The sequence below is a fragment of the Heptranchias perlo genome, chromosome 10 (genome assembly GCF_035084215.1).
Source record: "Heptranchias perlo isolate sHepPer1 chromosome 10, sHepPer1.hap1, whole genome shotgun sequence".
Classification (NCBI taxonomy): domain Eukaryota; kingdom Metazoa; phylum Chordata; class Chondrichthyes; order Hexanchiformes; family Hexanchidae; genus Heptranchias; species Heptranchias perlo.
In genome coordinates, this window is record NC_090334.1 from 45,820,868 (window position 1) to 45,841,235 (window position 20,368).

A 20,368-nucleotide genomic window follows, 5' to 3' on the forward strand; every position below is an offset into this window, starting at 1 on the left:
ACAACTACATTTCTTATCCTTTGTGTGCATATCACATCCATTTTAGTGTGGTTGCACTTCGAGAAAAATATGGTGGTAATTTGTAGTCTGCCTCTAATCTTGTCAACAAGAATGGTACTTCCCAGCTGTGGCCTCCATATGTGCCATTGCATAGCTGGTATCTTCCACCGCCCCCCCCCCCCCACCCCCTCCGCAAACCATTCCTCTTTCTGCCAAATGTCAAGAAAGCTTTGCATGCTCTAATTATTAGCATATGTTGAAATAAATGCAAAGCACTGGCTGTGCCCATTACAAAGGGTTTTACATTTCAAAGTAAAATTCATAATAAGCTTTTTGATTTGTAAGCCTATTTCATACCAGTACTTTAAAGATTGTGTTTAATAGTGCCTTGTCAAGATCTGCTAAATTTCATAGCGGCGGTATAAATGCTTTTAACATTTCAATAACAAACCTTTTGATCGAATGTATTTATGGCTGTTATATTAACATACTTCCTTATCATGCCACTTTTCACTGCCATACTTTTTGTATGGTTCCTTAGGGACTATTCAAGGTTTGGGCTCTGAAAATCTGCTGGGTGTAGAGGTGCACTCCTGGCATAAGTCTGCCAGGAGTGCAACGAAGGGGTCAGATACCTGGATAGACCAGGTCCTGGCATCCCCTGCTAGTTTCCATCAGGGCCTATTTAGAGTGGAACCTTTGTCTGCCCTAAACATGGCCCCCAATGCCAAAGGAGATGGGGAAATGGATGGGAAGACCCATGTTGGGAATTTCCTTGTTACTGGCCTCCTTTCTGCTGAGTGTCCAGTACACTATGATGAACCAGATGTACCTGAGCAGATGTGGAGCTCAACTGAGAATTACAGCCTTGATCCAGGCTTGGCCTGTTTTTTAAAAAAATTGTCTCCATGTCATTGAAATTGGCCCCGTTATAATGTGCATAATTGGGCTGAAGAAATTCCAGTGGGTTAGTGAGGCTGCTCACTGCAGCCCTATTAGATGGCAAGCCACATGCTTTGACTGGGTCAGAAGCAGATATTATTAGTACTTAAGCTAGTGGAGTGATCTTGCAAATTTGTGGGGTCCTAGTGCGTTGACAAAGAGGTGTCTTAACTATGGACTGTAGTCCATATGTGGCCTGTGAGCCCTGGCTATCTGTCCCACAAGTCACCACTTTCCGTAAGTACTCTTAAAGAACAGTTCCGCATGAGATTTGGAGGTTCATTCAATGACCTAATAATAGATTTAGTACCTGGCTGTAGCAGAAATGGTCATTCAGTTGGGAGTAATGGTTTTACGACAACCAAAACACCATTGGAATACACGAAAATATTGATTCCCAATTTGCTTTGAGGTGTTTTTCATAGTACATATTCAATACAAATTTATAAACAAGACACGATGAGCAAACAAATGCTTTGGTCATCAAACTGATCCTGCTAGGCTTCCAGGAAATTCCAGTGTAAAATTCAAGACCTAGCACGGTATTATAATGTTGAAGTTTGTCTTATATGTAGGTCATGGGATTTTATGTGGAATTCTGAGGGTTTGTTTTATACACAGATAATCAATGGGTAATAAATGTTTGAAATAATCTGCCCGGTAGGCTAGTTGAGTCAGATGTTAGGGGAGTTTAATGCAATTGGAAGCTGTAAGCCTCCAATGAGTTTCAGTGCTAGAGGATTGGGCTTGATGCACCGAATGGCCTTTTCTCATCCTTTTTATGTTTTTCACTTTGTACAGCAGTGTATACTACCCAAGTGAGGAATATGATTCGTGGTGAAAGCAGCACTAAGTTGGTATCTTTAGAGTTTCTAGATAAACTTAAACATTTCTTAACAGGTATATAATTGTGTTCAGTTCTTTTAAACCAAAAGATAATTGTGGATTTTGTTACATAGAAAATGCCCATGTAAAAATGGTTAGAAAATGCTAGAATTGTGTAACTAGGATCACTTATTTTTCTGTCATGTTTTATCTATTACTCCTGTCTTTGCTCAACTGTATGAATTTTAATGGTTTAATGCATTTTTTCCAGTGTTTTTGGCAGATGAAGTGTAGAAAGCTTAAGAGATCTTGATACATTCACATTCAACATTTTCTGGCATGCAAAATTATAACCAAGATATAAATTTAAAATGTAGGCAGAGGGGTCAATTGCTATAAACTAGCCTGCCGTTCAAATTGTCTTCAAGTGAAAAGCTTGCATTTAATTTCCCAAAATTAAAATTATATTTTAAAGTGTGAACCTGCCACTGTTTATCCCCTTTGTGATCATTAAACCTGATGCCTGCATTGAAGATCATCATCTTGTCATGGTGACGCAACCCATGTGATAGTGATCGATTAGCACCTTTTTGCATCCTCTGTTAGCAATCTAGGCCCTGAATTTCCATGTTGTCTTCAGCACTTTTTCCATGTAAAATGAGGATATCTTTTTATTTTGGGCGGTAAAATGGGGCAGCAGCTGTTTCATAGAATCATAGAATGGCCTTCTTCCGGTACAGCACGGCAGGAGGCCATTCGGCCCATCGAGTCCGTGCCAGCTCTATGCAAGAGCAATCCAGCTAGTCCCACTCCCCCACCCTATCCCTGTCGCCCTGCACATTTTTTCCTTTTCAACTACTTATACAATTCCCTTTTTTGAAAGCCATGATTGAATCTGCCTCCACCATTCCCCCTGGCAGTGCGGTCCAGATCCTAACCACTTGTGGTGTAAAAAAGTTTTTCCTCATGTCACCTTTGGTTCTTTTGCCAGTCACTTTAAATCTGTGTCCTCTGATTCTTGATTCCTCCACCAGTGGGAACATTGTCTACTCTGTCTAGACCCTTTTATGATGTGGAGATGCCGGTGATGGACTGGGTTTGACAATTGTAAACAATTTTACAACACCAAGTTATAGTCCAACAACTTTATTTGAAAATCACAAGCTTTCGGAGGCTTCCTCCTTCCTCAGGTGAATGTCAAGAAATCCTCGAACCTTTCGCATTTATAAATCACAGAACAATACCTGGTGATTACAGATAGTCTTTCCAACTGCCCGTTGCCAAGACAATCAAAGTGTTCAGACAGAGAGATGTTACCGACAGGGCCACCGAATATACAAACAACCAAAAAAAGAGGCAGAAACATAGAAACATCCGGAAGGAAGAGAAAGACAGCAAATGACCCGTTATATTAAAAACAAATAACTTTTGTTCGCTGGTGGGGTTACGTGTAGCGTGACATGAACCCAAGATCCCGGTTGAGGCCGTCCTCATGGGTGCGGAACTTGACTATCAATTTCTGCTCGACGATTTTGCGTTGTCGTGTGGCTCGAAGGCCGCCTTGGAGTACGCTTACCCGAAGGTCGGTGGCTGAATGTCCTTGACTGCTGAAGTGTTCCCCGACTGGGAGGGAACCCTCCTGTCTGGCGATTGTTGCGCGGTGTTCGTTCGTCCATTGTCGCAGTGCCTGCATGGTCTCGCCAATGTACCATGCTCTGGGGCATCCTTTCCTGCAACGTATGAGGTAGACAACGTTGGCCGAGTCACAGGAGTATGAACCATGTACCTGGTGGGTGGTGTCCTCTCGTGTGATTGTGGTATCTGTGTCGATGATCTGGCATGTCTTGCAGAGGTTACCATGGCAGGGTTGTGTGGTGTCGTGGACGCTGTTCTACTGAAAGCTGGGTAATTTGCTGCGAACGATGGTCTGTTTGAGGTTGGGTGGCTGTTTGAAGGCGAGTAGTGGAGGTGTGGGGATGGTCATAGCCAGGTGTGCGTCGTCATTGATGACATGTTGAAGGCTGCGGAGAACATGGCGTAGTTTCTCCGCTCCAGGGAAGTACTGGACGACGAAGAGTACTCTGTTGGTTGCGTCCCGTGTAATTCCTCTATTTATAAAACGCAGGCTCCCATAACTGCTTTCTGAACCTGCCCTGCCGCCTTCAACCATTTGTTTACATATACCCCCAGATCTCTCTGTTCCTGTACCCCTTTTAGAATTGTGCCTGCTAGTTTGTGTGGCACTACCACAGTGCTAAATGGGATAGATTCAGAACAGATCTAGTAGCTCAAAACTGGGCATCCATGAGGCGCTGTGGGCCATCAGCAGCAGCAGAATTGTATTCCAGCACAATCTGTAACCTCATGGCCCGGCATATTCCTCACTCTACCATTACCAACAAGCCAGGGGATCAACCCTGGTTCAATGAGGAGTGTAGAAGAGCATGCCAGGAGCAGCACCAGGCGTACCTAAAAATGAGGTGCCAACCTGGTGAAGCTACAACTCAGGACTACATGCATGCTAAACAGCAGAAGCAACATGCTATAGACAGAGCTAAGCGATTCCACAACCAACGGATCAGATCAAAGCTCTGCAGTCCTGCCACATCCAGTCGTGAATGGTGGTGGACAATTAAACAACTAACGGGAGGAGGAGGCTCTGCAAACATCCCCATTCTCAATGATGGCAGAGTCCAGCACGTGAGTGCAAAAGACAAGGCTGAAGCGTTTGCAACCATCTTCAGCCAGAAGTGCCGAGTGGATAATCCATCTCAGCCTCCTCCCGATATCCCCACCATCACGGAAGCCAGTCTTCGGCCAATTCGATTCACTCCACGTGATATCAAGAAACAGCTGAGTGCACTGGATACAGCAAAGGCTATGGGCCCCGACAACATCCCAGCTGTAGTGCTGAAGACTTGTGCTCCAGAACTAGCTGCGCCTCTAGCCAAGCTGTTCCAGTACAGCTACAACACTGGCATCCACCCGACAATGTGGAAAATTGCCCAGGTATGTCCTGTCCACAAAAAGCAGGACAAATCCAATCCGGCCAATTACCGCCCCATCAGTCTACTCTCAATCATCAGCAAAGTGATGGAAGGTGTCGTCGACAGTGCTATCAAGTGGCACTTACTCACCAATAACCTGCTCACCGATGCTCAGTTTGGGTTCCGCCAGGACCACTCGGCTCCAAACCTCATTACAGCCTTGGTCCAAACATGGACAAAAGAGCTGAATTCGAGAGGTGAGGGGAGAGTGACTGCCCTTGACATCAAGGCAGCATTTGACCGAGTGTGGCACCAAGGAGCCCTAGTAAAATTGAAGTCAATGGGAATCAGGGGGAAAACTCTCCAGTGGCTGTAGTCATACCTAGCACAAAGGAAGATGGTAGTGGTTGTTGGAGGCCAATCATCTCAGCCCCAGGGCATTGCTGCAGGAGTTCCTCAGGGCAGTGTCCTAGGCCCAACCATCTTCACCTGCTTCATCAATGACCTTCCCTCCATCATAAGGTCAGAAATGGGGATGTTCGCTGATGACTGCACAGTGTTCAGTTCCATTCGCAACCCCTCAGATAATGAAGCAGTCCGAGCCTGCATGCAGCAAGACCTGGACAACATCCAGGCTTGGGCTCATAAGTGGCAAGTAACATTTGTGCCAGATAAGTGCCAGGCAATGACCACCTCCCCTTGACATTCAACGGCATTACCATCGCCGAATCCCCCACCATCAACATCCTGGGGGTCACCATTGACCAGAAACTTAACTGGACCAGCTATATAAATACTGTGGCTACGAGAGCAGGTCAGAGGCTGGGTATTCTGCGGCGAGTGACTCACCTCCTGACTCCCCAAAGCCTTTCCACCATCTACAAGGCACAAGTCAGGAGTGTGATGGAATACTCTTCACTTGCCTGGATGAGTGCAGCTCCAACAACACTCAAGAAGCTCGACACCATCCAAGATAAAGCAGCCCGCTTGATTGGCACCCCATCCACCACCCTAAACATTCACTCCCTTCACCACCGGCACACTGTGGCTGCAGTGTGCACCATCCACAGGATGCACTGCAGCAACTCGCCAAGGCTTCTTCGACAGCACCTCCCAAACCCGCGACCTCTACCACCTAGAAGGACAAGGGCAGCAGGCGCATGGGAACAACACCACCTGCACGTTCCCCTCCAAGTCACACACCATCCCGACTTGGAAATATATCGCCGTTCCTTCATTGTCGCTGGGTCAAAATCCTGGAACTCCCTTCCTATCAGCACTGTGGGAGAACCGTCACCACACGGACTGCAGCGGTTCAAGAAGGCGGCTCACCACCACCTTCTCGAGGGCAATTAGGGATGGGCAATAAATGCCGGCCTTGCCAGCGACGCCCACATCCCGTGAACGAATAAAAAAAAAAAAAATATTGCCTCTCTTCATTCTACCTACTGAATTGTATAATTTCTCATTTTTCTGTGTTAAATTTCGTCTGCCATGTGTCCGCCCATGCCACCAGCCTATCTGTATCCTCTTGAAGTCTGTCACTACCCTTCCAAGTTTTGTGTCCTCTTCAAATTTTGAAATTGTGCCCTGTACACCCAAGTCCAAGTCATTAATATATATCTAGAAAAGCAGTGGTCCCAGCACTGATCCCTGGGGAACACCACTGTACACCTTCCTCCAGTCTGAAAAACAACCGTTCATCACTACTGTTTCCTGTTACTTAGCCAATTCTGTATCCATGCTGCTACTGCCCCTTTAATTCTATGGGCTTCAATCCTGATGACAAGCCTATTATGTGGCACTTTATCAAACACCTTTTGCAAGTCCATATACACCACATCAATTGCATTGCCCTCATCTACCCTCTCTGCTACCTCATCAAAAAACACTATCAAGTTAGTTAAACACGATTTGCCTTTAACAAATCCGTGCTGGTTTTCCCTGATCAATCCACACGTGTCCAAGTGACTGTTAATTCTGTCCCAGATTATCATTTCTAAAAGTTTCCCACCACCGAGGTTAAACTGACTTGCCTATAGTTGCTGGGTTTATCTTGCACCCTTTTTTGAACAATGGCGTAACATTTGCAATTCTCCAGTCCTCTGGCACCACCCCCATTTCTGCTGATCTTCTGGCCCAAAACAGATTGTCGCGCACGCACACACTTCCAAATGTGATTTGTCCCTTCCTGTCACCTGCCTGCTGAGTTCCCAGCCACCTAATTTGATTTGTATTTAAGTGAGGGCCAGGAGCCCTGCAGCCCCAAATTTTCTGGTGTTACACTTGCAATACACAAGGGATAAGTTAACATAAGTATAATTTGCAGCTGTTGCCAGGATTACTGAGACAGGCAAAACAAGGAGTTTTTGAGCCTGAGTATTGCTGAAAGTTAGAGCGATTACAGCAGCTGGGAATGATTGATTTTTTTTATTATTGGCGTTTTGCCAACATGTCCTTGGCCTTACTCCTGACTGCATCTTTGAGCGAGAGACTTACTGACACATTTTGTCATGCATGAATACATATGGATGTGCACACAGGGCGTCTTAAGAGCAGACATCGCTTTCCCGATGGGCACAACTTTGTATGTCATTATCGTGGAGAAGTTAGAGGAGAGTAGATTGAGGCAGCATTTGAGGAGGATGACTGTGACAATGGTAAACTATCCTTCTCAACCTGTCTGTAGCCTTTGACGTGGTTGACCACGCCTCTCCTCCATCATCCAGCTGGATGGGACTGCGCTCGCCTGGTTCCATTCTTATCTATCCAGTCGTAGTCAGCGAATAACCTGCAATGGCTTCTCTTCCTGTTCCCGCACCATTGCCTCTGGAGTCCCCCAAGGATCTATCCTTGGCCCCCTCTTATTTCTCATCTACATGCTGCCCCTCGGCAACATCATCCGAAAACATGACGTCAGGTTCCACATGTAGGCTGACGACACCCAACTCTACCTCACAACCACCTCCCTCGACCCCTTCACTGTCTCTCATTTGTCACATTGCTTGTCTGACATCCGGTACTGGACGAGCAAAAATTTCCTCCGACTAAATATTGCGAAGACCAAAGCCATTGTCTTTGATCCCCGTTGAAAACTCCATTTCACAGCCACTGACTCCATCCCTCTTCCAGGCACTATCTGAGGCTGAACCAGACCGTTCGCAACCTTGGCTTCCTAATTGACCCTGAGATGACCATCCAACCACAGATCCGCTCCATCACCAAGACCGCCTACTTCCACCACTGTAACATCACCCATCTCTGCCCCTTCCTCAGCTCATCTGCTGAAACCCTCATCCATGCCTTTGTTACCTCCACTTTGGTTTATTCCAATGGTCTCCTGGCTGGCCTCCCATCTTCCATCCTCCATAAACTTGAGCTCATCCAAAACTTTGCCCGTATCTTAACTTGCACCAAGTCCTGTTCTCCAGGGGGCGGCATGATTTTAAAATTCTCATCCTTGTTTTAAAATCCCTCCATGGCCTTGCCCCTCCCTATCTTTGTAACCTCCTCCAGCCCCACAACTCTTTGAGATCTCTGCACTCCTCCAATTCTTGCCTCTTGCGCACCCCCGATTTAAATCGCTCCACCATTGGTGGCCCTGCCTTCAGCTGCCTAGGCCCTAAGCTCTGGAATTCCCTCCCTAAACCTCTCCGCCTCTCTACCTCACTCTCCTCCTTTTTAAGTCGCTCCTTAAAATCTACCTCTTTGACCAAGCTTTTGTTCATCTGTCCTAATACCTCCTTATGTGGCTCGGTGTGAAATTTTGTTTGATAATGCTCCTGTGAAGCGCCTTGGGACATTTTACCACATTAAAGGCACTGTATGAATGCAAGTTGTTGTTGTTGTTGCTGTTGCACGTCACCAGATATTACCCCGCCATCATGAAAAGACTATGGGTAAAACTGATTTGGAATAGTAACTGGGTGAGGAGGCATGTCACCAAAAAAACAATAAGGAAGCTGTGCTGTCTACAGCATAAGGACCTCCAGCCATGGTCATCTGCCTGCGCTGCTGTGTCTGGTCATGAAGATGATGACCCCGTCATTTCGGGCAGCCACGAGGATCTCTAATATCAGCTAGGGTGCAGGACGGGCATACGTTTCAGTTGGCTGCTCTCGGTATATGGTGGCCCTCTTCTCGCAGCAGTTTGCTTCTTGGAGGGAGCCACTGTTGGCTACGTCTCTGGTGTTGATTGAGCAGCCTGATGTTGCCTCCTATATGCCACTGGCATGGTTCTCTGAGGGGAAAGGCCAACATCTGGCATGTGCTGCTATCCTGAGAAATAACAGCCTCGCTCAGGTGAGTTCGAGCCATTGCCATTCCACTGAGCCCTGAGCCTGTGTTGCCACAGATCAATGGGCTGGCTGGTCTGATGGCAGCTGTCCTATCCTGAGAGCCCTTAGAGACAGCATCCTGTATCCTGGCTGCCAAGGTTTGGAAGCTGGTACGCAAGGTATTCTGTCCTAGGACGTAGTCTGTTTCCATGAAAGTGGAGACACTGGTCCTGGTAACTTGTTGGGTGGGGGTCTGCTGCAAATTCCACTGAAACTGCCACACGCTCCGTTGATGCCTGCAACGAGGAAAACCACTCCTTGATGTGAATGCTAATGAGGGCAGTAGTCTCTGCAGTCACACCTGTCAGTTACTGCACATCCTTGGAGCTCCAAGTATGCACATAAGTATGGTGCTTTCAGGCAAGTATCTGAGTTCTGGGTCCCATGACTCAAGCAATGGGCAGCCTTCTCCTTCTCCTCTTCTGGGAGGATGGCATAGTCTCACCTCCTCCCCACTCTTCTGGCTTGCCTCGTGCTCTAAGTATGCCTGAAGTCACATCCTTGAAATACCTAATTCCTCCCAGGTGGAAGTATCTGAGTTGGTTTCTGGGAGTGAGATCAAAAGGGTTGTGGCAAAGAACGTGGGATGGGATGTCAGTGCAGAAACTCCTCGGGGCTTCAGCTTTTCTTCTCTCTCTTCATCCATCCTCCTCACTTCTTCTTAATCTGAGGGAGATGTTCCAACTCTCCTCAGCCTCTTCTTCCTCTCCCACTTTCCTTCTCTTCCATCTCCCTCTTTCTTTGCTGTGGTGGGTCTGCAGGAAATGAAGTTAGAACTAAGAATGGGTGTGCATTACTCCCTTAGAATTAAGGAGACAGAGAAGGATGTGGAAGTGTATGGCTGTATGTTGGTTCACAGGGATGCCACAGAGACTATGTAGGTGTGCAGTCTCTAACCTGCTGCCAGGACTATGCTCCCAAATTTTCTTTCTCCCATGGCAGAAGCAGAATGTCTCCCCATCAGCTCCATGGCATGTTCCTCGTAGTGGATGAGCTCCTTAATGTCAGGATGCCCCCTCCATGCTCTGCCCCTCAGGAATGGTGCGCAAGTTTGTCCTACAACAAGATTGCGTGAATTAGGTGAAGGCTAGCATCAGACAGCTTATGTAATAGATCTGCTGGTATCAACATGTTAAATTGGAAGAAGTAGTTTTTTAAGGCTATGCATGCAAGTAATTGCTGTTAGGGGAGATGGTGACACATACAGCAAGATCCCAAGTTAATGCCCCCCTTAACCAAAGTGGAGGGTAATGCTTAGTCAGCTCTTAATTTTAGAGGGTGAAGAGTGTACTGGTGCCCAGAGTACCCAAGGGAGAAAAGAGAGAATGTGTTGCCTTCTCTGCAGTGGTCAGGTCATTGAACTTCATGCAGCATTGGTCTGCAGTTCTGGGCATAAGAGTTGGTATTCAGTGCTAGTGCTGATGGATTTTTTTTTTAGGTTTCCTCCCGTGGAAATCCAGCGGTCTGTCTCCTCGAGGAGGGTTTAGAAGCCGGTCTCACTGAAATTGTGAGCTCTGTCCCTCCTCCTTACCATTCACTTATCCCTCTTTGCTAGTCTGTGCTAGATGCTCCGTCGGCAGACATCCTTGAAAATGGGGACTAAAACGCACGTGCCGTCCAATACATTGAACTAAGTGATTCAGGCACTGGTACTTAACTGCTGCAGTGCCAGCCTGCTGCTGCAGTCTTCAGCCAGAATTGGCTTTTTAATTTCCAAGCACCCTAGAAAATTATTCCCATTTTACACAACATTTGCGCCAATGAATATACAGATAAGCTGACCCATAAAATTCTGGTGAATTCAGCTCTGCAGAGCATTGACAGGTACAGCCCATGATTCATTGGCACAAATCCAGCTCAATTGACTGCGTGGAATTTCAGAGCCTTAGAATTGTTAATGCTGGAAGCAAATGTCTGTTTATATTAATAGCTGTACACTTTGTGTAAAGTTGAGTATATTACTAGAAGATAATTACTGTTACACATATAAAGTTTCTTAAACATTTTCTGTATCTGTTACCATTTACTTCAGCAAGTGCAGTGTTTAAAACAGGGCTTTTGATATATTCTATGATCTAAATTTCAAAACAACTAGGGATAGGTCAAATTCTTCATCCTCACTGCTAGATACTGTTCATTAATGGTGCAATAGTTTGTCTGCTTGCAAGCTTCTGCTGCTCTTAGTCTTGTAAGTTCACTTGACTTTAAACCCCTGCATACTGTTGAATAGAAAACTGTTGGATGATGGTGATGGAAAAACATATAAAGAACAAAATAATGTAGAGGGTGAAAAGACATGGGAGAGATGCATACAAAGGAGTTGTACTGTCATTTACACATTGCTGCAAAGTGGAAACTGCTTCAATGACTCAAGTGGCAGCATAATTGCCTTAGATTGGGAAGTTGGGATGTGTGAATCATAGCCACAAAACTGCATCCTAGCATTAATTTCTGAAGTGCTGAATAGCATTTGCTGAACCAAAAGAAATTCATAGTCTTTAGATTGCTTTACGTGAAAATTAATTGAGGTTGTTATACAAGCAATTATATATATATTTACTCCCTTTCCATCCCCAAACGCTGAATAAACCTGAATGTCTGAAGCATTAAGGGTTTAGCATTCCTTTGGCAGATATTTGACAACATGGTGTACCTCTCCAGGGATTTGTAATGTGAACAATATAGTTCTGTACGTTCTACACTTGGCTACAGTCTTAAAATTGGCTGATGAATGCACTAGATTTTAAAATGAAAAACGCAATGGGTTTTAGACGTATGCTTGTAAATGTTACCATTGAATGGTTAGAAGTTCATCTAAATTTGTGAATAAATATTTTAATTTGTTCTCAGATTTGTACAGTAGGTAGATGCAGATTATGTTGAAGCTTTCATTTCATTTTTGAATTTAAAAAATAAAGTTGCAGCAATCATGCAGTGTGTAAAAGTGGTGGCAGAAATATGGAAAGAATTTGTGTGTGGTGAACACTTTGGCACATTTCCGTAACTGCTTTGATTTGTCTGAACCAACTCTAACTTTCTTTTTCCCATTCCAGTAACACAAAATGGTAACAAATCTATAATTGAAACTAAACCACAAATAAAAATAAAATACTTGTACCTTTCTATAAATGGCATGTAGTCTCCTCTCTTCTGTTGTCTAGCTCTGTGGGACTGACCTTGCACAGTTCCATTCCTATCTATCTACTGTAACAGGCACTCTCCATGACATCAGCTCCTGCCTCCCTCAAGGATCTATTCTCATCCTGTTCTAAAGACTGTTCATTGGCAATATCATCCACAGGCATGGGATCATCTTTCACATGTATAGCACCTAGCTGTACCACTCACCTCTTTCAACTACCCAGCCATCTGGGTCCTACTTTCGAATTCCCTAGCTAAACCTCTCCACCTCCCTTTCCTAGTAAAAACATCCTCCGTGCCCAACTCATCAACCAAAACTTTGGTCCTTCTGTGAAGCCCCTTGGGACATTGTTCACATTACAGGCACAATGTAAATGCAAGTTATTGTTTTGCATATGATGCACACAATTTTTGTTGCACTCAGAGTAAGAAAGAACGAATTTGCATTTATATAGTGCCTTTCATGACCTCTGGATGTCCCATAGTGCTTCCCAGCCAATGAAGTACTTTTGAAGTGTAGTTGCTGGTATAATGTAGGGAGATTTGCATACAGCAAGGTCTCGCAAACCGCCATGAGATGTGGTTGAGGAAAAATGTTGGCCAGGACACAGAGGACTCCCCTGCTCTTTTTCAAATAGTGTCGTACGATCTTTTACATTCACCTGAGGACAGATGGGGCCTTGGTTTAACGTCTCATTCAAAAGACAGCACCTCTGATAGTGCAGCACTCCCTCAGTCCTGCAGTGAAGTCTCGGCCTCGATTTATGTCCTTAAGTCTCTGGAATCAAGCTTGAACCCACACCTCCTGACTCTGGCGAGAGTGCTACTTCTGAGCCAAGACTGACGCCTAGTAGACTAATTTACTCATGACTAACATATAAACTAGTAATATCCATCAGAAGCTTCAACATAATACTGTACTGTACTCTACTGTGAAATCCTCCTGACCAAGGAAATAATTGAGATGCCCTTTCTCTAAATATTTTGCCTCAATCTGTATAGCTTCTAATGAATTGGAATAAAAATTTGAAGAAAGAATAGCAGAGTTGCTTGCTTCAACAACTCGTACCAAGTTACAGATTTTTTTTCCAGTACCACATCAACAAATTGTCCATTATGTCGTCGGAGAACCACATGAACAATAGTGAAAAAGAAGTGGATGAAGTAGATGCAGCCCTATCTGATTTGGAGATTACTTTGGAAGGTGGAAAAACATCAACCATTCTGGTACGTAAAATTATAAATGTGCACACACATTGTGATAACATTATAATCTTTTTAATGTGCTTAGTTTAATTTGGTATCAAGAATACTGGGCTACTGAATTACAAGCGACGTCCGTGAGGGTAAAAACTAAATGAAGAACATAAAATGCTTCTTTTCAAACCTGTGCTGTAAATTTCATCTAATTTTAATCAAAGTATTTCTTGTGTGGAAAGAGTCCCAATATATAAATCAAGCTGTGAAAATGAGCAGAACAACACTGATCTTGCACTAACTCTTCAGAAACTATTGCTGCATTATTTAGAAACGAATAAGCAGATTTTGGCCAGTGCCTTTGTTTGGCAAGAGTTTTCAGCAATGTCGTGGAAATTTGAATTGGTGTCATTTTTAGCTTGTGATTCAGTGAACAAATCTGCTGTAATTCAATTTAGTCATTGTGATTGGATTATGCAAACACTGCTTGGTGCCTAGAAATATCCAGCATGTGAACAACTAGTTGAGTCACTTGTGCCTGTTGTCAGACCAAGTTGTAGGAAAAATTGTGAATTTACTCAAATGTAATACTTCTGTGGTGCATATGCTGCTTCCTGTCATAATTCTTGGTGTGTTGCATTGTAAATGCTATTTTATAATCCCTCCTTGCCAATATTTATGCCTGTTACATTTTAGACCTGGAGCCATTTGGCATATCCTGTTCTATAACCAAACAATGCAAATATTAGTAGTGAATTTAATTATTTTTTTTGAAGCAGTGAACAATAGATTTTATTGTACTATCAAATTAGGCTATTAACTGAGAATTTATTCTTTTTAGGGCGATATCACTTCTATTCCTGAATTGGCTGACCATATTAAAGTGTTCAAGTAAGGTTTTTTTTGTTCACATATTTTCCACGTTTATGTCTACTCCCTTTTGAATCCTTCCCTTTTCCACTACTCTCTTTTTCACTTTCTGTGAAGGGATGTTTGTGTAATTAAGTCCTTCTTGACCAATGTGACTATTGCCCTTTGAGTGGCTTTCTTACGGCATACGAAACAATTGTTCGTTCTCTGTCTCTTCTGGAAAGCAGTTAAAACTTGTGGAAGGTTGACTGGTAGAATGTCTGTCCCCATTGAGATCTGCTACTACTGTAGCAGTATGAAGTGAGCATCATAACTATTAAGCTGTTTTCTCATATAGCTTTTCATCACTTTCTTGGGGAAATTCTGCTTTGTGCTGAGGGTCAGCTTTTTGGAATTGAAATTTACTCTGCTCTGAATTTTAGACCCAATCTGATATTTTTATATCTCTGTTTAAAGAACAGTTGTTGAATAGCCCCATACTGTATATCATGTGTGACCACATCTGCTGAGGAGGACAGAGATGTTAGGGGCCCAGCAATGAAACGAAAACTGCTTGCCTCACACAAGCAGTTACACAAGGTTTTGGAAAGCCTGCCAAAGAGTTTCAGCACCATGACTGAAAGTCCCCTTCCAGCTTATGTGGTGTCATCTTGTCTGGCATCACCACTCTGCAGTCTACTTTGGAGCACGTGGTCAGCTCCAGGGGCACTTCAGCTGAGCACTCACAATAGGAGTCGATGTTGCCAGCCATTGCACATTTAATAGAAGCTCAAATGGCTGCCATCCAGATATTGCAGAGTCTGGTGGACCAAATAGATTGGGGTTTTTAAGGCATCATACACCTTCTGCTGTCTGCTCTCTCACAGCTCAGTGGGACTGATGAGCCTCAGTCCTGTAGGAGTTGCAGTGACGCAATGAGATTGGTAAATGTTGCCCTCTCTCAGGACGTCAACACATCTGCTCCCTCACCACCCTCTCAACCAATACCCATGGTTCCAGAAAGCAAGCCGGGTCAGACCGCCCTGGCAGCAGCCGAAGTGCAGCAGTCTGAAGCAGGGCCCTCTCTGGCTCCAGTTCCCAGAAGCCACTGGCCTGGAGCATCTCAAGGGTTTTGGCATAAGCAACAACAGCCTTCCACCAGCTTTGCTGAAATCACTGGAAGAGCACCTTGTAAATGTAGTGGAGCTAGTAAAGCTTTCCTGGTGGTCCCATGGCACTGATTGTACTTGAACTGTTCAAGTTTGATGAAGTTGCAGAGGGATGTCATCAGTTATGTGTGCAGGGGGTACCTCCTGTTCCCCAGCAGCCACCCTCTTACATTCCTGGAAGGGTGGAATAGTAGGGAATGGATGAGTGTTGCAGGATGAAGGCATCATAACACCTACCTGGGAAATTGGCAAAGACTTGATCTTTCTGCAGTGATCACACACCAGCTGGGCATTAATTGAGTGATGGCCCTTCCTGTTGATGAAAGCTGCTGATGCCTTGATTGACTGCACTCATGTAGCTGAGCTGAGTGTTGGTATCCATGGAAAAGGTGATATATTGGCTGACCCTGGCAAATAAAGCATCGGTGACTTGCTTGATGCAGCTGTGCACTGCATACTGGGTAATGCCCCCTGTAACAGCCTGGCAAATAAGTTAAGGGTGGTGGTGACTTTGACAGCGCTGGCAAAGCATAGCCACCTGGTCCAGCAGGCTGCAGTCTTGTTGCTGGAGGCCTCATAGATCAGCGACATCCTGCTGGGTGAAGCACAGCCTTCTGATTTACTGCTCCTTTAGTCATATCCAGGAAAGTGACTTTTGGCTTATAGAGCCTGTGGTCTGGGTAAAGCCTTCTACGAGCAGCCTCCCTCATCGGTCTTCTAACAGGCCCACCTGCTGCTTGATCTAGTTATTACTGCTGCTCCTCTTTCTCCAACTGTTCCTCTATCCAAAGTAATGAAGCAAAACTGGCACCTGTAATAAACTGAGAGCTTAATCGGGGTGAGTAAGGCAAAGGAGCAATCTCCAAACTGAAATATGCCTTGGAAATCCATTAAACATAATGGCACACAGCTTCCTATAATCTGAGTGTCCCTTTAAGTATTGTAATCAGTGAGTCAGATTGTTTGTGAAGCAAATCCAGTGAGGTTTTATTCAGAGGATTGGCTGTTGGACCGGTTTTCTGACCCACCCAGTTAAAATCGGGTCAGGGACCTAATTACATCATAAGACCCCGATTTGCACCCATTCATGAGGCACCTGTCTGATTCTGAGCAGGTACCTCAACCAGCTAAATGAATTCCGGAGCTAAAATGACGGCCAGTGGGAATGGGTGGGAAGTCAAAACGCTCGCTTGTCAAAGCTGTCCCCATTCCTGTTGGACAAGATGGGTTTAAATCGCCCCCATGGTTTCAGTTGTTTTCCATATTCTCCTACAGTTAAATGTGTTGCAGATCTCTGTTTACAGTATGACCAGCTGATAAGCAGCCTCCAACAAGTTGATGAATTATTTTTTTTTGTACAAATTTTATAGGATTACACTCTCAATCCCAGTACCCAAGGGGGCAATCGCTCAATGTTGTGTAGCAACTTCAATATTTGCACTTAGGAAGTTAAGCCTTCTCCAGGTCTTTTCACAATCCTAATGTCCTTTGCAGAAGCATGATGGAATATTGTGAAGCTCTGGCATTTATTTTTATTTATGTGGAAGAATTTTTTTTTAATTAGTCACTTAAATGGTACATTTAATCGAGGGAGAGGGTGGTGGTGGTTGTGTGTCCCTCTGTTAGCAAAGGAAATGTCATTGTTTGCATGAAGGGTTTATTTTTATTCATTCTTGTGGCAAATGTTAGCAAAGTTCTCCCATTTTCATTTGATGTTGCAGAAGTTACAAACCCATCCCTAGAATTGTTAAACTTGCGTTGATCCACACAATGTTTACATGCTGTGAACGAGTGGGACTTGAATTTTTTTTTAAAAAATAATTTTAAAATACTTTTGTCTCCTGCAGACCAAAGAAATTAACACTAAAAGGTTACAAGCCATATTGGTGCACATTTAAAGACACCTGCATTTCCTGCTACAAAACCAAAGATGAATCCCATGGACCTCCAGCTCATCAGATGAACTTACGAGGTAAGGACTACTTTTTAGTGCGTCAAAATGCAGTGGCATCCAATATCTGCTGGAGAAGGTGCAAAAACATGGCAATTGGAGGAGGTTCATTGTAAGGTGGAACAAGTAGTGGTGTGGGTCCAGAGCTACACCAAGTCCCTGTGGGTCAGTATGTGTGTGGAAGGTGAACTCTCTCCCATCCCTTCCTCTCACTTCAACACTCCCTCCTCCCAGTGTCCAAACCCTAAGGAGTCTAGAGCCAAGGTTTCTATGATTGAAACCACTAAGAGGGAGGCAGAAGAGTTGGGCAGTATGCTTTCCTTCTGCCATCCTGTTTGTGGAAAACCAACCACAACCATTTATTCCTAGGTTAACAACAACGCTGTGATCATAGTATCATTCATAGTAGGTACTACAAAGGAGGAGGCCATTCAGCCCATCGTGCTTGTACTGGCTCTTTGAAAGAGCTATACAATTAGTCCCATTCGCCTGTTCTTTTCCCCATAGCCCTGTAAATTTTTTCCCTTCAGATATTTATCCAATTCCTTTTCAAGTTATTAGATTCAAATGCTGTCTATAGGTCAGAGCACAAATGATGTAAATAGGAACAGCAGTAGGCCATAACCCTTGATATCCTCGCCTAACAAAAATCTATCAATCTCAGTCTTGAAAAATTTGAATTGACCCAGCATCTGCAGTTTTTGGGGGAAGAGTTCAAATTTCCAATCCTGCCATACTGTGGTGATCACTATCACAAATGCTCCCACCTTCAAGTAATGGACTATATGTTGCAACTGTTTTCTCTCCCTGTTTTAGATGGGCCTCGGGATGCTCCCGGTGAACTACAATTAAAGTGATTTAATAAAATCTAATGTGGAGGACGATTTCTTCTGATAACTATTGGTAGCAAAATGATAAATGCAAAGCATGTTTGGAAGAAATTTTCTCCCCGTCACGAGATTCCAACTGTCAGGCTTTTGGCCTTCCATTTGCTATGTTATCTTTGTAGTTGTTGATTTGCTCAACTGCTCCCTAACATCCCCCTTTGCCTTGTCCCCAGTTAAACCATCACTATGTGCCATTCTGGTCATTCCCTGTGGTATACCCCTTATCATAGCACCCTGATGTCCAAGGGATGCAGACTTGAGCATATATGGTGCACCAGTGGCCATAGCCACATCTGACTGGACCACATCAAGCTCTGCTAGGCCTCTTTTTCCTCCACTGAAACCATCCACTATTCCAAGATTGAACTGGAGAGTAAATATAACCCATGGCTTATTTTCTCCACTACCTACTGCCTCCTTAAATCCTCACCTGTCCCCTTCACCCTCACCTCTAACATCAAGTGCAAGGAACACATGAATTTTTTTCAGCACCAAGATAGAGACCAGCTGCTGTTCAGCTACCACCACTGCTTTCCCCCCCCCCCCACCACCAAAAAAACCCCAGTGTCTCTATAGTTTCTCGACATCTCCCCCAACACCACCTGAGTTAGTCATGTCCATGAGACCCAGCTGCTGTATCCTCAACCCCATTCCCACTAATCTGCTGACCACCAACTTCCCTACCTGGCCTCTAAAACATCCTCGTCCAATCTGTTCTTGCCAACTACCAGCTCATCTCTGACCACCCATTCATCCACCTAAGTCCTTGCACATGATGTCACCTCCCAGATCTGTGCCCATCTTTTCCATAACTCTCAGTTTGAATCTTTCCAATCAGGCTCCCACAGCACTGAGACAGCCAAAGTGACGAGCAGCATTCTCTGTGAATGGGACCATGGTGCATTATCCCTTCTCGTCCAAGTCTACCTTACTACAGCCTTTGACACAGTAAAGTGGAACATCCTTCTCCAATGCCTCTCTTCCATTGTCCAGTTCGGTGGGACTGCTCTTGCTTGGCTCCATTCTTGCCTATCCAATTGTAATCAGAGCATATCTACCAATGGCTTCTCTTGCCACCTCCACACCGTCACAACAGGAAGCCCCACGGAGCTATCCTTGGCCTACTTCTCTGCCATAGCTATGTGCTGTCCCTTGGTAACATCATCCATGGACATGGGTTCAGCTTCCACATGTTTGATGATGACATTCAGCTCTACCCCTCCATCACCTCTCCTGACTCCACCAATGTCTATGTGCTGAGATGTTTTGTCCAACATCAAAATTTGGATGAGCCACAATTTCTTCCATCGGGAAGACCAAAACCATTATCTTCAGCCCTACCACAAACATCGTGCCCTTGCCTCCCGCCCCCCCGCCCCCCATGGCCATTGTATCAGGCTGAACCAGACTGTTTGCAACTGCGTCATCCTATTTGACCTTGAGCTGAGCTTCTGACCCAGTATCCTCTTCTTAACAAAGACCACATTGCCTACCTCAGCCCATCAGCCACTGAAGCTCTCACGCATGCACTTATCACCTCCAGAGGCACTTTACTCCACTGCCCTCCTGGCCAGCCTCCAATCCTGCATCCTTAATAAACTTCAGGTTATCCAAACCTCTGCTACCCGTATCTTATGCTCTGTTCCTCTGACTCAAGCCCACATGCATTCCCTTTCCTTAACCACCATTGACTGTTGTACCTTCAGCTGCCTAGGGTATGCATTCTGGGATTCTGCCAGTAAATCCCTCTGTCTCTCCACTTTCCTCAAAAGTCACCTCTCTGACCAAGTTTTTAGACACCCCTCCTAATATCTCCTTTGGCTCGGCATCCATTTTTTCCCTGCACCGCTGAAATGTCTTGGAATGTGTTTCTATGTTAAAGGTGATACATAAAGGAAAGTTGTTTCTGTTCTTCGCTACGATCACAATGTACCCGTACATGCAAGTGTTATGTTTACCTGCAGTTTAGCTTACCAGGAGCAGAACTGGCATTCACCTAGTTCATTGGGGATGGGACTGTACATTGAACAGCAGATCATGAACATTTGGGACAGAATTTTATTTACTCTCCTGGGTTAAGAAT

At 44.7% G+C, this 20,368-nt stretch overlaps 1 protein-coding gene across 8 annotated transcripts in view; it reads left to right on the forward strand.

Annotated features, from left to right (window-relative positions):
* The window catches only part of fermt2 (FERM domain containing kindlin 2), a 140,432-nt gene that overhangs the window by 90,883 nt on the left and 29,181 nt on the right, over positions 1-20,368 (forward strand). For all 8 annotated transcript variants that reach the window (XM_067991608.1, XM_067991607.1, XM_067991609.1 and 5 more), the window contains 3 exons: positions 13,325-13,459; positions 14,271-14,320; positions 17,295-17,419. In XM_067991608.1, coding sequence (XP_067847709.1) covers positions 13,325-13,459; positions 14,271-14,320; positions 17,295-17,419 — 310 coding nt within the window. The remainder of the gene's footprint in view (positions 1-13,324; positions 13,460-14,270; positions 14,321-17,294; positions 17,420-20,368) is intronic.